Here is a 16,820-nt window from a genome sequence, read left to right as displayed (position 1 = left end):
TTCTGCGTTGTTTGGGACCACATGATATCGCTCTTGTGTATAGGGATATTTCTGCAAATCTACTTAGAAGAAACTAAAGGAGCTGTTGAATCAAAGTGACTGAGCAGAGATCTGAACGGCCTCAGATTCAGAAGGTGCACCCATGGACCGCCTACAGTTCACACACTGACGCATGACGCATATAAAAATAGAAAGTGATGGCTGCAATCACTAGTTTATATCTGGGGTGCGTTTCCCAAAACCATCGTTAGTAACTATGGTCGCAAGTTCTGTTGTTGCTAACATATTCAACCGTTCAGTGTTTTTCCAATCCATAGAACTATTGGATATTTGATAACTGAACTTGCAAACTTGTGTGGCTGAAACTGCAGCTCAAGGCGTTGTGTATTAGTGTAGTTTTCGTTCTTAATATGACCTGAGCATTTGACTGAATTGAAAGCAGGCTTTAACAAAATAGTGAGCTAACATGACATAAACCCAGAGTGATTTAAGAGAACCCACACAATAAAGCACAAAAATGAAAATGAATTGAAGCACTTCCTAAATGATTGTTCATTATTTCCAGCAACAATCTGACATTATTTTGATCTTAAAATTGTGTGATGTCATTAATGATAGTTTGAAGCCACAAGGTATGTTTTCAGGAAACAAACAGCCATGAATATTTAGCAAACATCTCCAAAATGCAAAAAACAAAGTTAAAGCGGCTAATTACACAATTGTTGGTTGGATTTACATTAACTTTATAAATAAAAGCGCTTTAAATACTGCTCAAAAGTTTACATAAACCAAACAAAAAAACATCTTAAAGTATATACTTAGTTCCTGTTATAGTATAACACTGAAAAATACTATACATATGTCATTTCACATCTGTCAGTTCAGTTCCATACAGACTGTATAGAGACTGTGTAAATGTGGCTGTTCCAACCTGAATTTATCAGGAGTTTATTGTTGTGACTCCTGTAGAACACTTAACTAAAAACTGTATTGTTAACTGAATTTAGATGTAGGTTGTATATGGCCAAACTGACCAACAGAAGAAAAAAAATGTCCTGGTTTGCACAAGGGGCAATTAATTAATAATTCTCAGCAGCTAAAAATGAATGCCTGAAAATATCATTTTAAAATTTCAACTTTTTTTTTCAGATAAAAATTGTCAAAAATATTAACCAAAACAGGGGTGGCGCAGTGAGTAGCACTGTTGCCTCACAGCAAGAAGGTTGCTGGTTCGTGCATGTCTGGGTCAGTTGACATTTCTGTGTGAAGTTTGCATGTTCTTCCTGTGTTCTTCCTCCGGGTGTTCTGGTTTCCCTCACAAGTCCAATGACATATAGGTGACTACAGGTGAATTGGGTAAGCTAAATTATGTTGCAATCCGTAGTAAATGAGAGTGTATGAGTGATTCCCAGGGATGGGTTGCAGCTGAAAGGGCATCTGCTGCATATGCTGGATAATTTGGCAGTTCATGATTCTGTGGCAAACCCTGATTAATAAAGGGACTAAGCCGAAAAGAAATTAAATGAATTAGCCAATAAAAAAGACTAATTAGCTTGCACTTGTGCCATCATGAAAATTTACAATAGCTCAACAAGCACTACTTTTATATTGTCTTTTAATGTAAATAGGAACTGGAGGAAAGTGTTTGACCACTTCGCTCACCTCTAGCATCTTTTGAAGCAGTGCGCACGTGAGCGACACATTTTCTAGATGCTGTATCAAGCTGAAAAATCTTCAACTTTCACTTGCAGCGAAACTCATCACTGTCAAGTCCAAAAGCAGTGGACTAATCAGATAAGCTCAGAGGCAACAATTGCGACCGTCTGTTTATACTAGAAAGATGGCATGATAACCGTTTTTTTTTTTTTTTTTACCGTTATATCATGAAGAAGAGGGGCCACATAGTGGCTCAGTGGTTGGCTCTATTGCCTCACAGCAAGAGGGTTGTTGGTTCGAGTCCCAGCTGGGACAGTTGGCATTTCTGTGTGGAGTTCTCCCCGTTTTTCATCTGGGTGCTCCAGTAAACTAAATTGGCCGTAGTGTACAGTATGTGTGTGCATATGCGAGTGTATGGGTGTTTCCCAGTAATGGGTTGCAACTGTAAGGACATCTGCTGCGTAAAACATGAGTTAGCAAACAAGTTGGCGGTTCATACCATTGTGGCAACCCTTGATGATAAAGGGACTAAGCCGAAGGAAAATGACTGAATGAATCATGGTGGAGGAGGCTCATTGTGGCTCTGTCCAGAATATCCTGAGTTATGCGATTTATCTTCATGTGCTTATCATAACATATTGTTTTCCTATTTCTAATGGGTCCGTTATTGTCATTATCACATAATGTGCATAATATAGTGTCACATGGACTTCGCGCTATGCTGAACTTTTTTTAAAACTCATTCCAAAATTCAGTGTTTTTAGAAGCAAAGATGCACTCGGTGTGAGTGAGCCCTTAGGTCACTTTACATGACCCTTAGACGGTCTCTTACTGTGTGGGCAGTTCTTGGGCAAAAAACCTTCAATGAAGACTGACATTTATGCTATAAGTCAAAGGTCTGAATAAGATGTGGAGGCGATGATCAAAATACGTTTTTTTTTGTTCTTTTTTCTGTCTTTGCAGTCTCATGTGCAAGGCCGGAAAGACGTCGATAGTTTATAGATTTTCCGGTGGAGGCCAGTCAGGGGTTGACAGGAGTTTATAGTGAGTTTGATACCTGCCTGTGCAGAAGGCTGAGCGCTCACAGCATCTGCTCTCTCAGAACTCAATCTCCCTTAGGCTCACAACAGACGGGAAAAATGAGAAGGCAGAAAGTAAACGAGTTAGAAGCTCTGTGTGTATGTGTGCCAGTGTGTGTGTTCACCAGTTCACTCATAACTCCAGCTTCTAGTCTGCTATATATCTTAATGTGCTAGTGTCCTTGATGGTTCCAGTGTTGACTCACCTCCACAGTCTCCAGTCTGCCACTCCAGACACTGGCCGTAGGGGAAGGAGATCACATACGCGTTGGAATCCACACAGCGTTTAGTGCTGCTGCACCACATGCACTCCATGGCCTGGCTGGTGCAGTTGGCGCAGGTGGTTCGCAGGGCACAGGGCATCTTACATGGACGCACGCTAAGGTTTGGACTCACTAGGGGGAGGAAAATGCAGTAGTCAGTATTGCAATGACCCCAAAGCAAGTTACATCATTTGAAACATTAAATCTGTTATATAGACAACTGTGAACTAAATACACAACATAATTCTATTTAAGTTCCTGATAATACACAGAAAAGTCCACAAATAAAAATTACAAATGCAAATTATAAAAAACTATTCAAAATCTTAAACAGCCAAAATAAACACTACATTTAAATCATACAAGTGTATATAATTAGTATAAAAAGCTTTTATGTTATTTTTAGCTTATTTTAAACATTTGTGTGTAATATATTATTAAGGTGCTTTAGGTTTTTTCATACATTTTATTTTTAAAGCTTTTATTTTTGTATTTTCAGTTTTGATCAATTTGAGTATTATTAATAACTTCTATCTTGATTTCAATTTAGGTATTTGAAATCTTATTTTGTGTAGTTTGTTGGCAAGGTAAACTATTATTTGTTTATTGTTTTTATTTTATTTGTAAGGTTTATCATCTAATGTTTCTATTTTTCTGTCACATCTACGGTGCTCAGCATATATAAGTACACCCCTCACAAATCTATCTTTTAAATTAATATTTTTAATAGGAAGCTATACAATATTACATTTGTGCATATACATTAGGCTAGCCAGTACTGAAGCCAAAGCTGGAGCTAATCAACAAAAAAAAAACCACGATAACGATCCAAAAACTAGTACACCCAAATGTATATGTTATAGAAAAATATTAAATACAAATTTTAAAAAAGAGGAAAAATCAAGAGACAAAAAAAAAATGAACATTTCATAGAAATTTTGTAGGTTGTATTTTTTCTTTGCAATATTTTGCTTGAATTTAATTGTATTATCTTTCAATTTCTAAATATGTTTGGTGATTAAAATATTATTTTAATATATCTGTTTAATAAATCTGTTTTGTTTAAATGCACAAAAAATGCATTGCCTATATTCACTGAGAAATAGACACAAATATCCATTTTCAAAATGGGGGTGTACTCAATTATGCTGAGCACTGATATTAACTTTATTTATTTAGTTCAACCTTATAGTTATTAACAAAAGCAACATTAGCACAAACTTCAGAAATCTGTATAAAACTCATTTAGAAAAAAATCCAAAGAACATCTTGTGTTTTAATGAAGGCAAGAACATCTGTACAGTCATATTATCCATGTCAAGAAACTTACTTTGATCAGCAAATGAAGACTGCAGAATTTAAAACACTTTATTCATGTTATATAATAGCGATTCATTTAAATTTATTCAAAGTTAATGCTAAGATTTTGTTTATTTTAAAGATATATTATGAATCCACCAGCACAATATGGTCGTGAGCATTTGCACCCTATTGCAATTAGGTTTTATAATAGATGTATTACTAGCTATAAACATTTAAAGATAATGGGATTTATTGATGATGAATGTTATTGGCATAATGACATGCCCCAAAAAGACTGGTTTGTTACCTTCTGTAGAGTAAGACATAAAACTGAAATGAGCACAATGAGCAGAACAATGTAAATAAAACATGAAGACGAGCAGAATAAACAAGATGAGGGGAGCTGATGTTCATTCTTTATGTCCTTTGCTTATGTCTGCACAAGAGGCGTGTCCAGCAATTATTCAAGGCTTAATTTGTGCCTCCTCTGTGTCTCTATTCCAGAGTTTCAAACAAGTCCGATAAACACACAACAGCCAATGCAACAAAGGAGGCGTGAGAGAATATTCAACAGCTCTGCTTATTTAGAATATCAAAGACATTCTGAGACAAAAACAACCTATAGATGCTTGTTTTAACTGATAATTATTTATTGATTTGCTTGTTTTTTGAATGGACCAATCACTGGTCCATAGAGATTGTGTGATAGGTGGGTTTATTTCTGTGGTCCAGCCTTATTTGGAAACCTCACTAAAATGTGCAGCTTTGTTTAACATGTTCATATAAATTCAACTAAAACATAATTATAGACTGTAATAACTGAGTAGCCCATCCGCTTTTTTAAAATGACCAATAGTGTTTAGTTTTCATCACAGCTTGGCCAGTCAGAGTTGTTGAGGTAAAGTGCATCTGTTACTCATGACAGCTGCAATGACAATATCACCTTAGTTAACATTTCTGTTCATTAAAATACAGCACTTATGGGATTTTTTAATCAGTCCAATATGCTTTGTGGTCTGAACCTTGTGCATATGATCTAATGTTTGTTTTTGTGTCTCTAGGCTACAGCAGACTGTGTGTTTAATTGATTCAATTGTAATATAGTGACTTGTAAGGTGCAGGATGCATCCGATTCTAAAAAGAATGCAAACTGTCAGAAGATCTGATGACAAGCTGAAGTTCAGAGAGATGTAAAGAAGTCGCTGATCAATATTGTCAAAAACTGAAGAAGGTTTTGAATGTCTACATCTTCTTAAAGTGGATTTTGTCATTGTTTAAGAGCACACTACTTTATCTTATAGATCAGTGGTTTTCAACTGCACACCCAAACATTTCAGGACAAACAGTCCAGACAACATGGTCCAAGCTTCTAAATGGGAGGAAACCATTAGTTTAATTATGGCTAGAAGTGTTCTGGCTGTGGCTACTGAAAATGTTCAGATAAATATAGCATCTTTTTGTGATGGTGTACAACAATAAATCCTTTTTTTAATAACTGTGATGGCTAGGTTTAGGGTTGTGGTGTATATGTTAAAACACAACCGATTACTTAGGGGTGCCCAATCCTTTTCTTGTAGATCTGCCTTCAAGCAGAGTTTACAAACCTCATCAAACACACCTCTCCTCAATCACTAAGTACTTCTTCGGATTCCACTTAGTTGGATTAATTGTGTTTGATCAGGGTTGAAGCTAATCTGCAGAAATCCAGGAACAGGTTTGAGCACCCCTGCTGTAAGGGCTAGGTTTAGGGTTGAGGTTGGTGTAGACCTCATGTGTCAAACTCTCTTCCTGGAGAGATGCAGTTCTGCAAAGTTTAGTTCCAATCCTAATTAAACACACTTGATCAAACTAACTGCGGTCACTCTAGAGTTTGTGAAAAATGTTATGGTCCATTATACCGATAGAAAAGCATATCAATAAAATCTAATTAAATAATCTACATATAAATTATGCTGATATTTTTGCAATAGACTCATCCGTCATTGCCCATATATGGTTCGCCGCAGCCTAGATCAAGTGTTGTGGAATGGATTGTATGTCCTTATTGGGTATGCAGGCCTGCAGCCCCAATTTTAGAAGCTTTTGACTTTGACAGAAACATGTTTAAAACATAAAGCTGCTTTCATTCAAGCAAAATAATGTATGAATAGAGCAGAGCTCATGCAAATATCAATATAATCAGAAGCTTTCTTAACTGCTGTTTTCTCACCACCACCAATATTGCTGTTTGTTCATTTTGTTACTAAGAGAAAAAGCATAAAATACATATCTACTTATTAAAGTAAGTAAATACACTTTTCATGCTAACTTTCTTCTTCAAACTTCTTTTCCCTTCCTTTCTTCATTTTTTTTTATATCAGACTTTAACTGAGCTGAGAATACTACACCTGATTTGCTTCCTCAATCGAATTTAGACATAATAAATTTAATAGAAGTCTACTTAGAGATGTGTGGAACTATGTAAAACTTTCCAATTTTTCTGAAACCTGGAGTTTTCTGTGGGAGCCAGGGATTCAGTTTGGGTTTGATGTGTAAGAACAGCATCCACCACAGAACAGGCACTGAATTACCTCCAGGTTCGCGTTACAAAAGAGAAAAAAAAAAAGCACAAAGAAAACTTTTCTCACCAATGGGCTTCTCACAGATCAGCCCCTCGGTGTTGGCAGTGCAGGGTTTGGCTTTGAGTCCGGCTACCTCAGCTCTTTCCAGGTAAGCACAAAACCCTGAGTCACTCGGCTCTCCTGGTAACCACTGCAGTGTGCTGGCAGTAAAGGGAGACGCGTCCTCCCACCCCCAGTATGAAACATTTATCTTCCTCAGACCCACCCAGGGAGTTAGTTTCTGCAAAAGACAAAACACATTTCCTCATGTCTTATACACACATACAGTACAACATATGTCACAATCTGTATTGTCAATAATTAGTGAACATTTTGGGCTTGTTATATTATTAGGTTTTTAGGTTTATGTGTGTTTATGTAGTACAAAGTATTCACAAATATAATAGCTTGAAAGAGGTTTTCCATGATGAAAACTTTTTTTTTCTCATGTAAAATTTATTATGATTTATAAATTCATTTATTTATTAAAATGCATTAATAACAAATTATTTTGGCAATACTTTGAAAAAATGTTTCTTAAAATACCATAAAATAAACATAAAATAACAATAGCGAATCAAAATCAATACATAAACTTAAACATTAAAAGTTAAAATGGCATAAAACAAAACAGAGTGAATGAATGAATAAATTATAGCATAAAATGACAAAACCAAATGTTAAAATATTAAAACAAAAAAGCTTCACTGCTAAAGATTTGTCAATTAAAACCCATCATGATTTAAAAATGAATGAATGATTTCATTAAAATCCAAACAGCTTTTGGGGTTCTCCCACCTGGCCACACTTTACCTTCTTATTTTGCAGACTTTGTAGCCTTCTTAACCCTTTTGGCAAGACGGTTATGCCTAGTTCAGACTGCGTGATTTTAGCCCCGATTGTGGCTCGCCGACAGGTTTTGAGAAATCGCTGACAAATGCTTGAAATCACAGGCAAATCGCTGCTCGTGCACGTGAGTGACAATTACACAGTACAAACTTTTAAAGACACGATCTGAGAGAATCGCAGATGAGTCGCCGATGCCTGTGAGATATTTGGCATGCTAAATATCTGGAGCTGTCGGCGTTTCAAATCATGCCGTGTGAATTGAGTTTTGACTGAAAATAACATCAGCCATTGCCTACAGCCAATGAGAGAGCAGCTTTCTTTTGTGTGTGCTTGTGTGTATACCTGCTGCAGGCCCGCGGGAGGCTGGGGGAGAAGTTAAAAGCGCTCTTTTTCGGTTTATTTGGACCCACGAAATGGAGGAAAAACTAGTGGAGGTTTGACAGGACTTGCAACCGTGTCTGTTTGACGTTTCATACAGAAAGAAATTAGTTTATAATCAACGTTGAGGAGAAATGGCTAATTCCCTTTAAACCCAGGTGAGCAAACATGTACATGTTCTACCCCATTAAAGGCTTCTTTCTCATTATGTAGTTAATAACAAAAGATTTACTACGTGTTTTTGGCTGTGTTTTTTGGCTGTGAGACCTGGTTTGGACGAAGTTGTCGGCGATTCTTCCTATAGTAAAGTCATGCAATGTGAAAGTCCCTGTCGCCGATCCATCTTGCAGTGTAAACAAAACAGCGACGAAACACTAGCCCAGATAGTCATGCAGTGTGAAAACATCTGTGACATGACTACTTTGAAAATCATGCAGTCTGAACTCGAAAATAATTCTTCTAAACTGGAAGAGCCCTCACCCTCCATCTCACACTTATTGCATAAGAAATGTTCTTTATTTCATAAAAAAAAATAGAGAAAATGAGGTACTCTCTTTACCAACCTAGCACTTTTTTTCATCAAACTGTGGGAACCCCTTGGCAAACATGTCCACACTCTTCAGCTTGACCCTGTTCTTTGTGATTGAGTCTGCACACCTAACTCCTTGCTTGGTACTGGATACTAGTTCTAGTCAGCACATTGTAGACATGTATTTTCTGTATGTAAGACTGCACTTGTGTTTTTGTTTGTTTGTTTTGTTTTTATTTTTTGTTTTGCTCAAAATACTCTTCAGTGCTTATGGCGGCACGGTGGCTCAGTGGTAAGCACTGTTGCCTCACAGCAAAAAGGTCGCTGGTTCGAGGCCCAGCTGGGTTATTTGGAGTTTCTATGTGGAGTTTGTATGTTCGCCCCGTGTTGCCGTGGGTTTTCTGTGGGTGCTTCGGTTTAAATTAAATTGGCTGTAAATTCAAATTAACTTGGCTGTAGTGTGTCTGTGTGAATGTGTGTGGAGGTTTCCCAGTACTGGGTTGCAGCTGGAAGGTCATCAGCTGTGTAAAATATATGCTGGATAAGATGGCATTCTGCTGTGGCAACCCCTGATGAATAAAGGGACTAAAATGAATAAATGTATTTGTTTACCGATACATGATTTAGTTGTACTTATCTTGTATTATTGTAATGTGTTTTACAATGTATAAATAAAACAATTTAAAAAATCCTTAATAGCTAAATAATAAATTTAACTAAATTATTTGGCATTATATTTTACATTCTTGGAGGGAAAAACCCATAAAATACCCCGAAACAAAGCAAAAAAAAAAACCTAAACAAAGCTATATTACAAAAAATAGTTACTAAGTTAAAAACAAAACAAAAAGTATGTAAAAACCTAAAATACCATAAACAATTGCAAAAACAAATGTTAAAATAACACAAAGCAGCGTCTATGCAAATAATTATCATTATTAAAAAGTAGTAGTAGTAGTAGTAGCAACTGCAGGCAAAAGCTGTCATTTCCAGCAGCCAATGCAGAAAAGTTCATATGAACTTATTTATTATAAAACAAATAAATGAAAAACTTTGAGTGCTGTTTCCATTTGCTGGGTGCTGAAATGTAATTGAGCCACACATCTGACATAAAGCTTGTTTAAAAGCATTAAAGTCACTTTGAACACAGGTTCAATGAGCTGTTATCATCCTGCGTTCATAAATACTCGCGATTATGAACATTAGTGTAAAGACCAGAAAGGCGTCTGAAGTTAAAACGATAAACAGACTGACATATTTACGGATGTGGTAAATTCAGAGGAATAAAAGAGAAGCATTCATCTTCATAAACCTCAATTTGAACTCAATCTGAACTCGATTTTTACCTCATTACACAGTTTCTGCTGGACATCCATTCAGAGCACCTTGACGTTTTGATGGCTAATAAGCATGTCGTCTTTGTAGAAGATGTGCTATAGTCTTACAAATACAAGTTTTTTCTTCCTCTCTTTTATTTCTGTCTTCTTCAAGGAAAGGCAAAAGGCCAATGCACAGTTTAATAATCAATTCAAGGCTAAACAAATTGAATTTGACATACCCCAACCCTTCAGATTTTCCATTCAAATTAACAACTTCCCTGTATGAAAAGGTCTGGCGTTCTTTGATTAAAACGTTTAAAGGGTTTAAGATCTCCCGTGAGTTTGTTGTGCCACAGGAAGCGAGCGTGACTGTCTGTATGAGTGACAGAAAAGACGAAAAATAGTGGCAACTGAGAAAAGCAGCGCATGTGAATCTTTTTCACATCAAAGGTGGGTCCTTTAGAAAATTGTGTTAATCTTCAAAGGACAAAAGCTGCTTAAACATCGAGGCTCACGCCGCAATCAGCAAGGGAGCGGATTATGGAGAGTCATTCCTTTCCTTTTAATTAACACATGACAAATATTTACACCACAGCACCAGGGAGACTCCACAGATTTTGAGCAGAATTGGCTTTTTAGTGAAGGCATGAGTAAGGTTTTTCGACTTGAAGTGTAAGCTGCACTGACATTTAGAAACAAACCTATACCCTGAAACATCTGCCACTACATCTGGATTTGACACAGAGACTTAACAAGTAAACTGTAAAAGCTAATGTTTGTATACTAAGACAGAAAAACCTAACATGCTTGGGGGCTTTTAAAGAATCACTTTAAAATTGGATTTGAAAAAATTCTTTAAAAAAATTGTTGGATAGAGGTGTTTGTGCCAGATTACTTGCTATAAAATATAACTTTTGTAACAAATCTACAATCCAGACTCATTATGAAAATGTACCCATATATACATTTTTTTTTCGCAAATCCACCAGAGGCCACTGTGTACGCTATTTCAAATCTCAAATTTCTCTCACGATTGCCATTAGTGCCTGCTGTTCTCGCATAAATCCACCGGAGGTCTGTGTCAACTGACTGAGCAGTCCCGAAAAAGAAAAGTCCCCTGATTTTTACCATGTTTTCAGATCTGACCATGTTCTCACCCTGTTATTTACTTGTTTATTTTATTTTTTGGCTTTTTTTTTTTTTTAGTTCTACCAGGTTTCTGGAACTGTTGTTTGCCGGACTCAAACCCCGTCATCGAAAAGGTACAGCATCTTACCACCACATATGCTTTCGTTTCAAAGACAAAATGCAGCCATACAAACTTCTGGCTACATAATTTGTCTCCAGAAATATATATAGGGCTCCATTTTCAGAATAAGCCCGTGATGCATATCTAAAATTTAATAGGATGAAATATCACTGATAGTGTCAGAAGCTATGTTCCCATCCACCTATTTTTTATTATTTTTTTTTTTTTGTGAATTTTAGAATATCACAAAAAACTGTGAATTATAATAGCAAAATTGTGCATAATAGTAAAAAACAAAGCAGCTTCACTGGTTAAAACTACTTCTACAACTTAAATACATTTTATAACTAGTATTTCTTTGTAGTTTCACAGGAAGTAACAATTTTATTTTATTGAGTGCATTGAACAGAATGCATGATTTTTTATATGCAATATTTTATTTAGCACCTAAGTTAAATTTGAAACTTCAGATGAAAACACACAGTCCTGCACATGACATACACTACCTGACAAAAGTCTTGTCACCTATCCAAGTTTCAGGAACAACAAATAATAACATGACCTCTAGTTGATCATTTGGTATCAGAAGTGGCAATAGTGATAGTGATGGCAATGGACAGTAAGTGAAAGGTAAAGGCCTCTATATTACACTTATTGTACCAAAATAAAATATGATCATGACTTGATTTGAAATTATTTAATTAGGACAGTACCGTCTGCCTTTGCTTAGACTAAAGTCTTGTGACTTAACAGAAATCATGTACAGTATAGAATCTAAAGTCATGTTTTAGTGGAAAAAGAATGAATAATATTGTGTATGACTGCCATGAGCTTGGACGACTGCAGTCATACATCTCTGCAATGACTCAAATAACTTATTAATAAAGTCATCAGGAATGGCAAAGAAAGCATTCTTGCAGGATTCCCAGAGTTCATCAAGAATCTTTGGATTCATCTTAAATACCTCCTCCTACATCTTACCTCAACATTCTCCATAATGTTTATATCTGGTGACTGGGCATGCCAATCCTGGAGCACCTTGACCTTCTTTGCTTTCAGAAACTTTGATGTGGAGGCTGAAGTATGAGATGGAGCACTATCCTGCTGAAGAATTTTCCCTCTCCTGTGGTTTGTAACGTAATGGGCAGCACAAATGTCTTGATACTTCAGGCTGTTGATGTTGCCATACACTTAGCAGATCTCTCGCACACCCCCTGCAAATACTGAATGTAACCTCAAATAATGACTTGTCCTTCACTGAACTCGACTGATTTCAGTGAGAATCTTGGGTCCATGTGGGCTCAGATAGGTCTTCTACAGTATTTGTGACGATTGGGATGCAGTTCAACAGAAGGTTCATCTGAAAAATCTACCTTCTGCCACTTTTCCAAATGATCAACTAGAAGTTATTATTTGTTGCTCTTACAACTGGGATCGACGACAAGACTTTTGTCAGGTAGTGTACAGCAAAAATAAATTAATAAATAAATAAATGAAATGTTGGCACAATTTACACACTTTTCCTTGTTTAAAAAATATTGTGAACTCAATATATTATTTTGTGGCCTCAGTCTAGGCCAGGTGTGGGCAAACTTGATCCTGTAGGGCCAGTGTCCTGCATAGTTTAGCTCCAACCCTATTCAAACAGACCTCCCTATAGAGTTCAAGTGATCTTGAAGACACTGATTAACTTGTTCAGGTGTGTTTGACTAGTTTTGGAAAAAAAAACTCTGCAGGGACACCGGCCCTCGAGGATCAAGTTTGCCCATCCCTGGTCTAGGCAAACTGCACACAAAATTAAAATGCATTGTACTTCCTGTCCATGCATGCATTCTAAAAATTATTATTATTATTTTTTTTTTAACAATGACGATTGCTATAGCTTATATCAAAATGCAGCCTGTTCTCAATAGAAGCAGCTATGACCAGTTTGAAACAAATCTAGAAAATCTTAACCATTGGTTGTGTTCTAGATAAACACCAAATCACGTATCAAGACAAATCTATGTCAGTATTTGAGCTGAACTCACCCGCTCCTGCAGCTGATACTTCTGCAGCTCCTCCAGGATGAACTCCACCTGTCTGGCTGATGTCAGAGAGGCGATGCTGCCCTCCAGGTTCTTACAGTAGTGCTGGGCATTATCATAACTCTCCTTGCTGGCGTTCAGCCTCAGACACGCATCTCCAACCTGACTCCAGTCCTCACCGCACAAATGAGCTGAAAAGAAACAGAGAAATTCAGTATAAAGCTTCAGTCCAAACTAGGCCTTACTCCCACAAAATATTGGAAAATGTTGAAAACACTGAAAATTCTGAGTGTGCTCCACATAGGTGAATCAGCTTGAAAAACACCTGTAGGAAAGGTACTCTTTCTTTTCTATTTGCACCAGATACTTACTTATAAACACACACAGTTTTACAAAGATATAGTATAGATATCACCTTTTTGAAAAGTACTTTATATTGAATGACTTCAGCTTACTAAAGCTGTACTGTCCACCCTACTCCCACTTTAACCTTTTATGAATTTGTTTGTTAAAACTCATTTAAAATTGTACTATTTATTTTATGAAGTATAAATCCTACAATTTTAATTTCTGTGTAAATGCATTTAGAACACTACAGAGCCGCATTAATCTGTGTAAATGCACATTTTTGTGGTTTCATGCTGCTTCAGGTTTGGTTTCTGTGCCGCATTTCCTCTATAAAGATGCCTTTGTGAATAAATAAATAATTCTACAAAAATATAAGTAAGTAAGTCATGTGTTTTATATAATGCATTTACTGTGTATGACCATGCACCCAAAGCACTTCACAATCATGTGGAGGGGTCTCCCTACTCCACCACCAGTGTGCAGCATCCACTTGGATAATGTGACAGCAGCCAAAGAACAATGGCGCCAGTGTGCTCCACACAGCAGCTATAGGTGAAGTGAAGAGACAGTAATACAGTCAATTTTGTGAATGGAAATAAAAGGGAGGTCATGATGGGTAAGGGCCGACGGAGGGAATTCGGCCAGGACACTGGAGTTGCACCCCTACTCTTTACAAGCAGCGCCATGGGCTTTTTAATGACCACAGAGAGCCATGCTAACGTCTCATGTAAAAGATGGCACTCACTGAGAGTATGGTGTCCCCTTCAATTTACTGGGGCATTAGGACTCACACAGACTGCAGATTTAGCACCCTCTCCTGGCCTCACAAGCACCACCTCCAATAGCAACCTAGTTTTCCCATGTGGTCTCCCATCCATGTACTTAACAGGCTCTGCCCTGCTTGGCTTTAATTAAGTAACCAGTCTTGGGCTGTAGGGTGATATGGTTGTGGCCATAATCACTGCAAATGTCTTTATTTGATTCTGTGATTCATGCGCAAATCAACATATTATTTTGATTTCTGACTAACATTAAAGTCTGGAGTAATGACTACTAAAAATTCAGCTTTAACAACAAAAATATGAATTAAATTTTACAATACTCTATATTAATAATAGTATTCAAGTGATGTCAAATCACCCTTGATTCTATAGCACTTTACACAGTGTGCGTTGTTTTAAGGTCACTTTACAAGGACGAACAGGAAATTAGTTTTAAAAAGCACTATTTCATTTTGTGGGACATATTCGATATATTATGCAGGTAGCAGAATAGTGGTAGCCAACAGTTATTTTAAATCATAAAAAGATTTCACAGCATTACTGTTTTAATGTCCTTTCATCAAATAAATGCAGCCTTGGCAAGCATGTGAGAAAAAAAGTACAACTTTTGAACAGTAGTGTAAATCAAATTACATCATGAAATTAAGAGCCATGAAAGCCTTTGGGGTTTGAACTTATTACAGCGAGCAGCACAAGAATAATTAACCGTGACGATGGTTAACCACAAAAACCAACAGTCAGACAGAACCCTCAAATTCCTGAAAAGCCAAACAAAGAGGAAAAATACACAATTATAAAACCACAAAGCACTAAAAATAACATTAAAAAACATCTCCCCCTTTACTTCAAGACATTTTATATAATGTGGCTGATTATCTGCTAAGATAAGGGCTGTTATACGATGAAGTGAGAAACAACTGAGTGCGGAAAAAGAAAAAAAAAGAGAACAATAAACTTTGGGTTTGTTGACAGGCTGCTCGGCCATAAATGGATAAATATCTCAGCTATCTTGAGTAATTACTGCTCGGAACTGGCCCTCTAGTCTAGGCACTATCCATCTGCAAAGGTCTCCATTTTCCATGCTTGGATATGCACATCTTTACTAGAGTTAGAGTTGTGCAAATACTACAAGTGTGTGTGTGTGTGTGTGTGTGTGTGTGTGTGTGTGTGTGTGTGTGTGTGTGTGTGTGTGTGTGTGTGTGTACACCAAATTGAGCCATCAGTCAAAAGTTTGACAGATAAGAAGTGAGTTTCTAGCACTTGTCCTTGGAAAAAAATCCTGATATTGACCCAGAGGCCCTGTTTACATCTGGTATTAAGATGTATTTTGGTGATTTGAGCTTTTTCTGATCTTTTGATCTAATATTGTTAAAAAACCTTGCACTGTTAAAAAAATATATATATTCATTTATTAAATAAAAAGAAGTCTTTGTATTTTGGTATTTACCAAGGTTCTCTGTTTATTTACAGTTATGAATTGCATTATGGGACCTTGATCTCTTCTCTGTCTACTTTTGATGTTGAAAATGCAACTCTTGACTATTTAGTAGCTTAAATAAATATAAATAAATAATGAAATAAATAAAGTCTGTAAAATAAGACAAAAATGCAGGCAGATTATTACCAGGGTTTTGAACCAGAATTTGCAAGATCAACTTAAGATTTAAAATATTCAAATTGTCAATAAAGTCACGTTTTTGCAAACAAACAGAAATAGTTGTAATTTTGAATACTTTTCTATAATATTGTGTTGTAAATGAAGAAATGAATAAATAACAGTTCTGTACTATCTAAAGGTTAAGAAAGTAAATTAGTGAAGCTGACCATGTGAACTCCATTATGCAAAATGGCAAAACAAATGTGACGATGGCGTTTATTAATATTTAATATGAAATGCAATATTTGTTAGCATGTATACAATGGGTTGTGTGAGTGTGCATCTTTTCTGGAGACTGAGAAATGTAGAGCATAGATACAAAGTGTGGGTTTGTAGACAAGAAAACATGTCTTCCCAAGGGAGACACAGGAATGTTAATAATACATCAAACGATGGCACTACTTCCTGCTCTCGAACTAGATCAGATCAAATAAATCAGGTAGAAATGCCCTCAGAGTGTGGAAATGGGTTTCCTTTGTTTCTGCATCTGAGATATTTCAAGCATTTTTCAAACTTCTCCAACTTTGCCTCTTTCAAAATCTTGCCCTCTAAATAAATTTCAGGTCAGCAAATCCGAAGTCAACAAATCTGAATATGCAAAGTGGTCACAAATAGTACTTATTCTAGCAAGGCATTTTAGTGCTCTGATCATAAGTGGTCGGTCGGTGCTTTTTCCCAATTCAGTATAAACTTGTTCAAATGTGTGACCAATTGTATTTGGTTTTCAGTTCCCTCTTGTTACAATTCCGACTCTGATTACAAGTGAGCGGGAAATCAAGGAA

General features: G+C 36.5%; 1 protein-coding gene across 4 annotated transcripts in view; it reads right to left on the bottom strand.

The window, feature by feature from the left end:
- atrnl1a (attractin-like 1a) overlaps window positions 1–16,820 on the bottom strand; it is a 473,626-nt gene that overhangs the window by 312,240 nt on the left and 144,566 nt on the right. For all 4 annotated transcript variants that reach the window (XM_073920776.1, XM_073920775.1, XM_073920777.1 and 1 more), the window contains exons 16-18: window positions 13,255–13,442; window positions 6,928–7,141; window positions 2,942–3,130 (exon numbers count right to left, since the gene is read on the bottom strand). In XM_073920776.1, coding sequence (XP_073776877.1) covers window positions 2,942–3,130; window positions 6,928–7,141; window positions 13,255–13,442 — 591 coding nt within the window. The remainder of the gene's footprint in view (window positions 1–2,941; window positions 3,131–6,927; window positions 7,142–13,254; window positions 13,443–16,820) is intronic.

This window comes from Danio rerio, chromosome 13, assembly GCF_049306965.1.
Source record: "Danio rerio strain Tuebingen ecotype United States chromosome 13, GRCz12tu, whole genome shotgun sequence".
Taxonomy (NCBI): domain Eukaryota; kingdom Metazoa; phylum Chordata; class Actinopteri; order Cypriniformes; family Danionidae; genus Danio; species Danio rerio.
The sequence above is the reverse complement of the archived record's forward strand: the minus strand, read 5'-3'. Positions and strand labels throughout refer to the sequence as shown.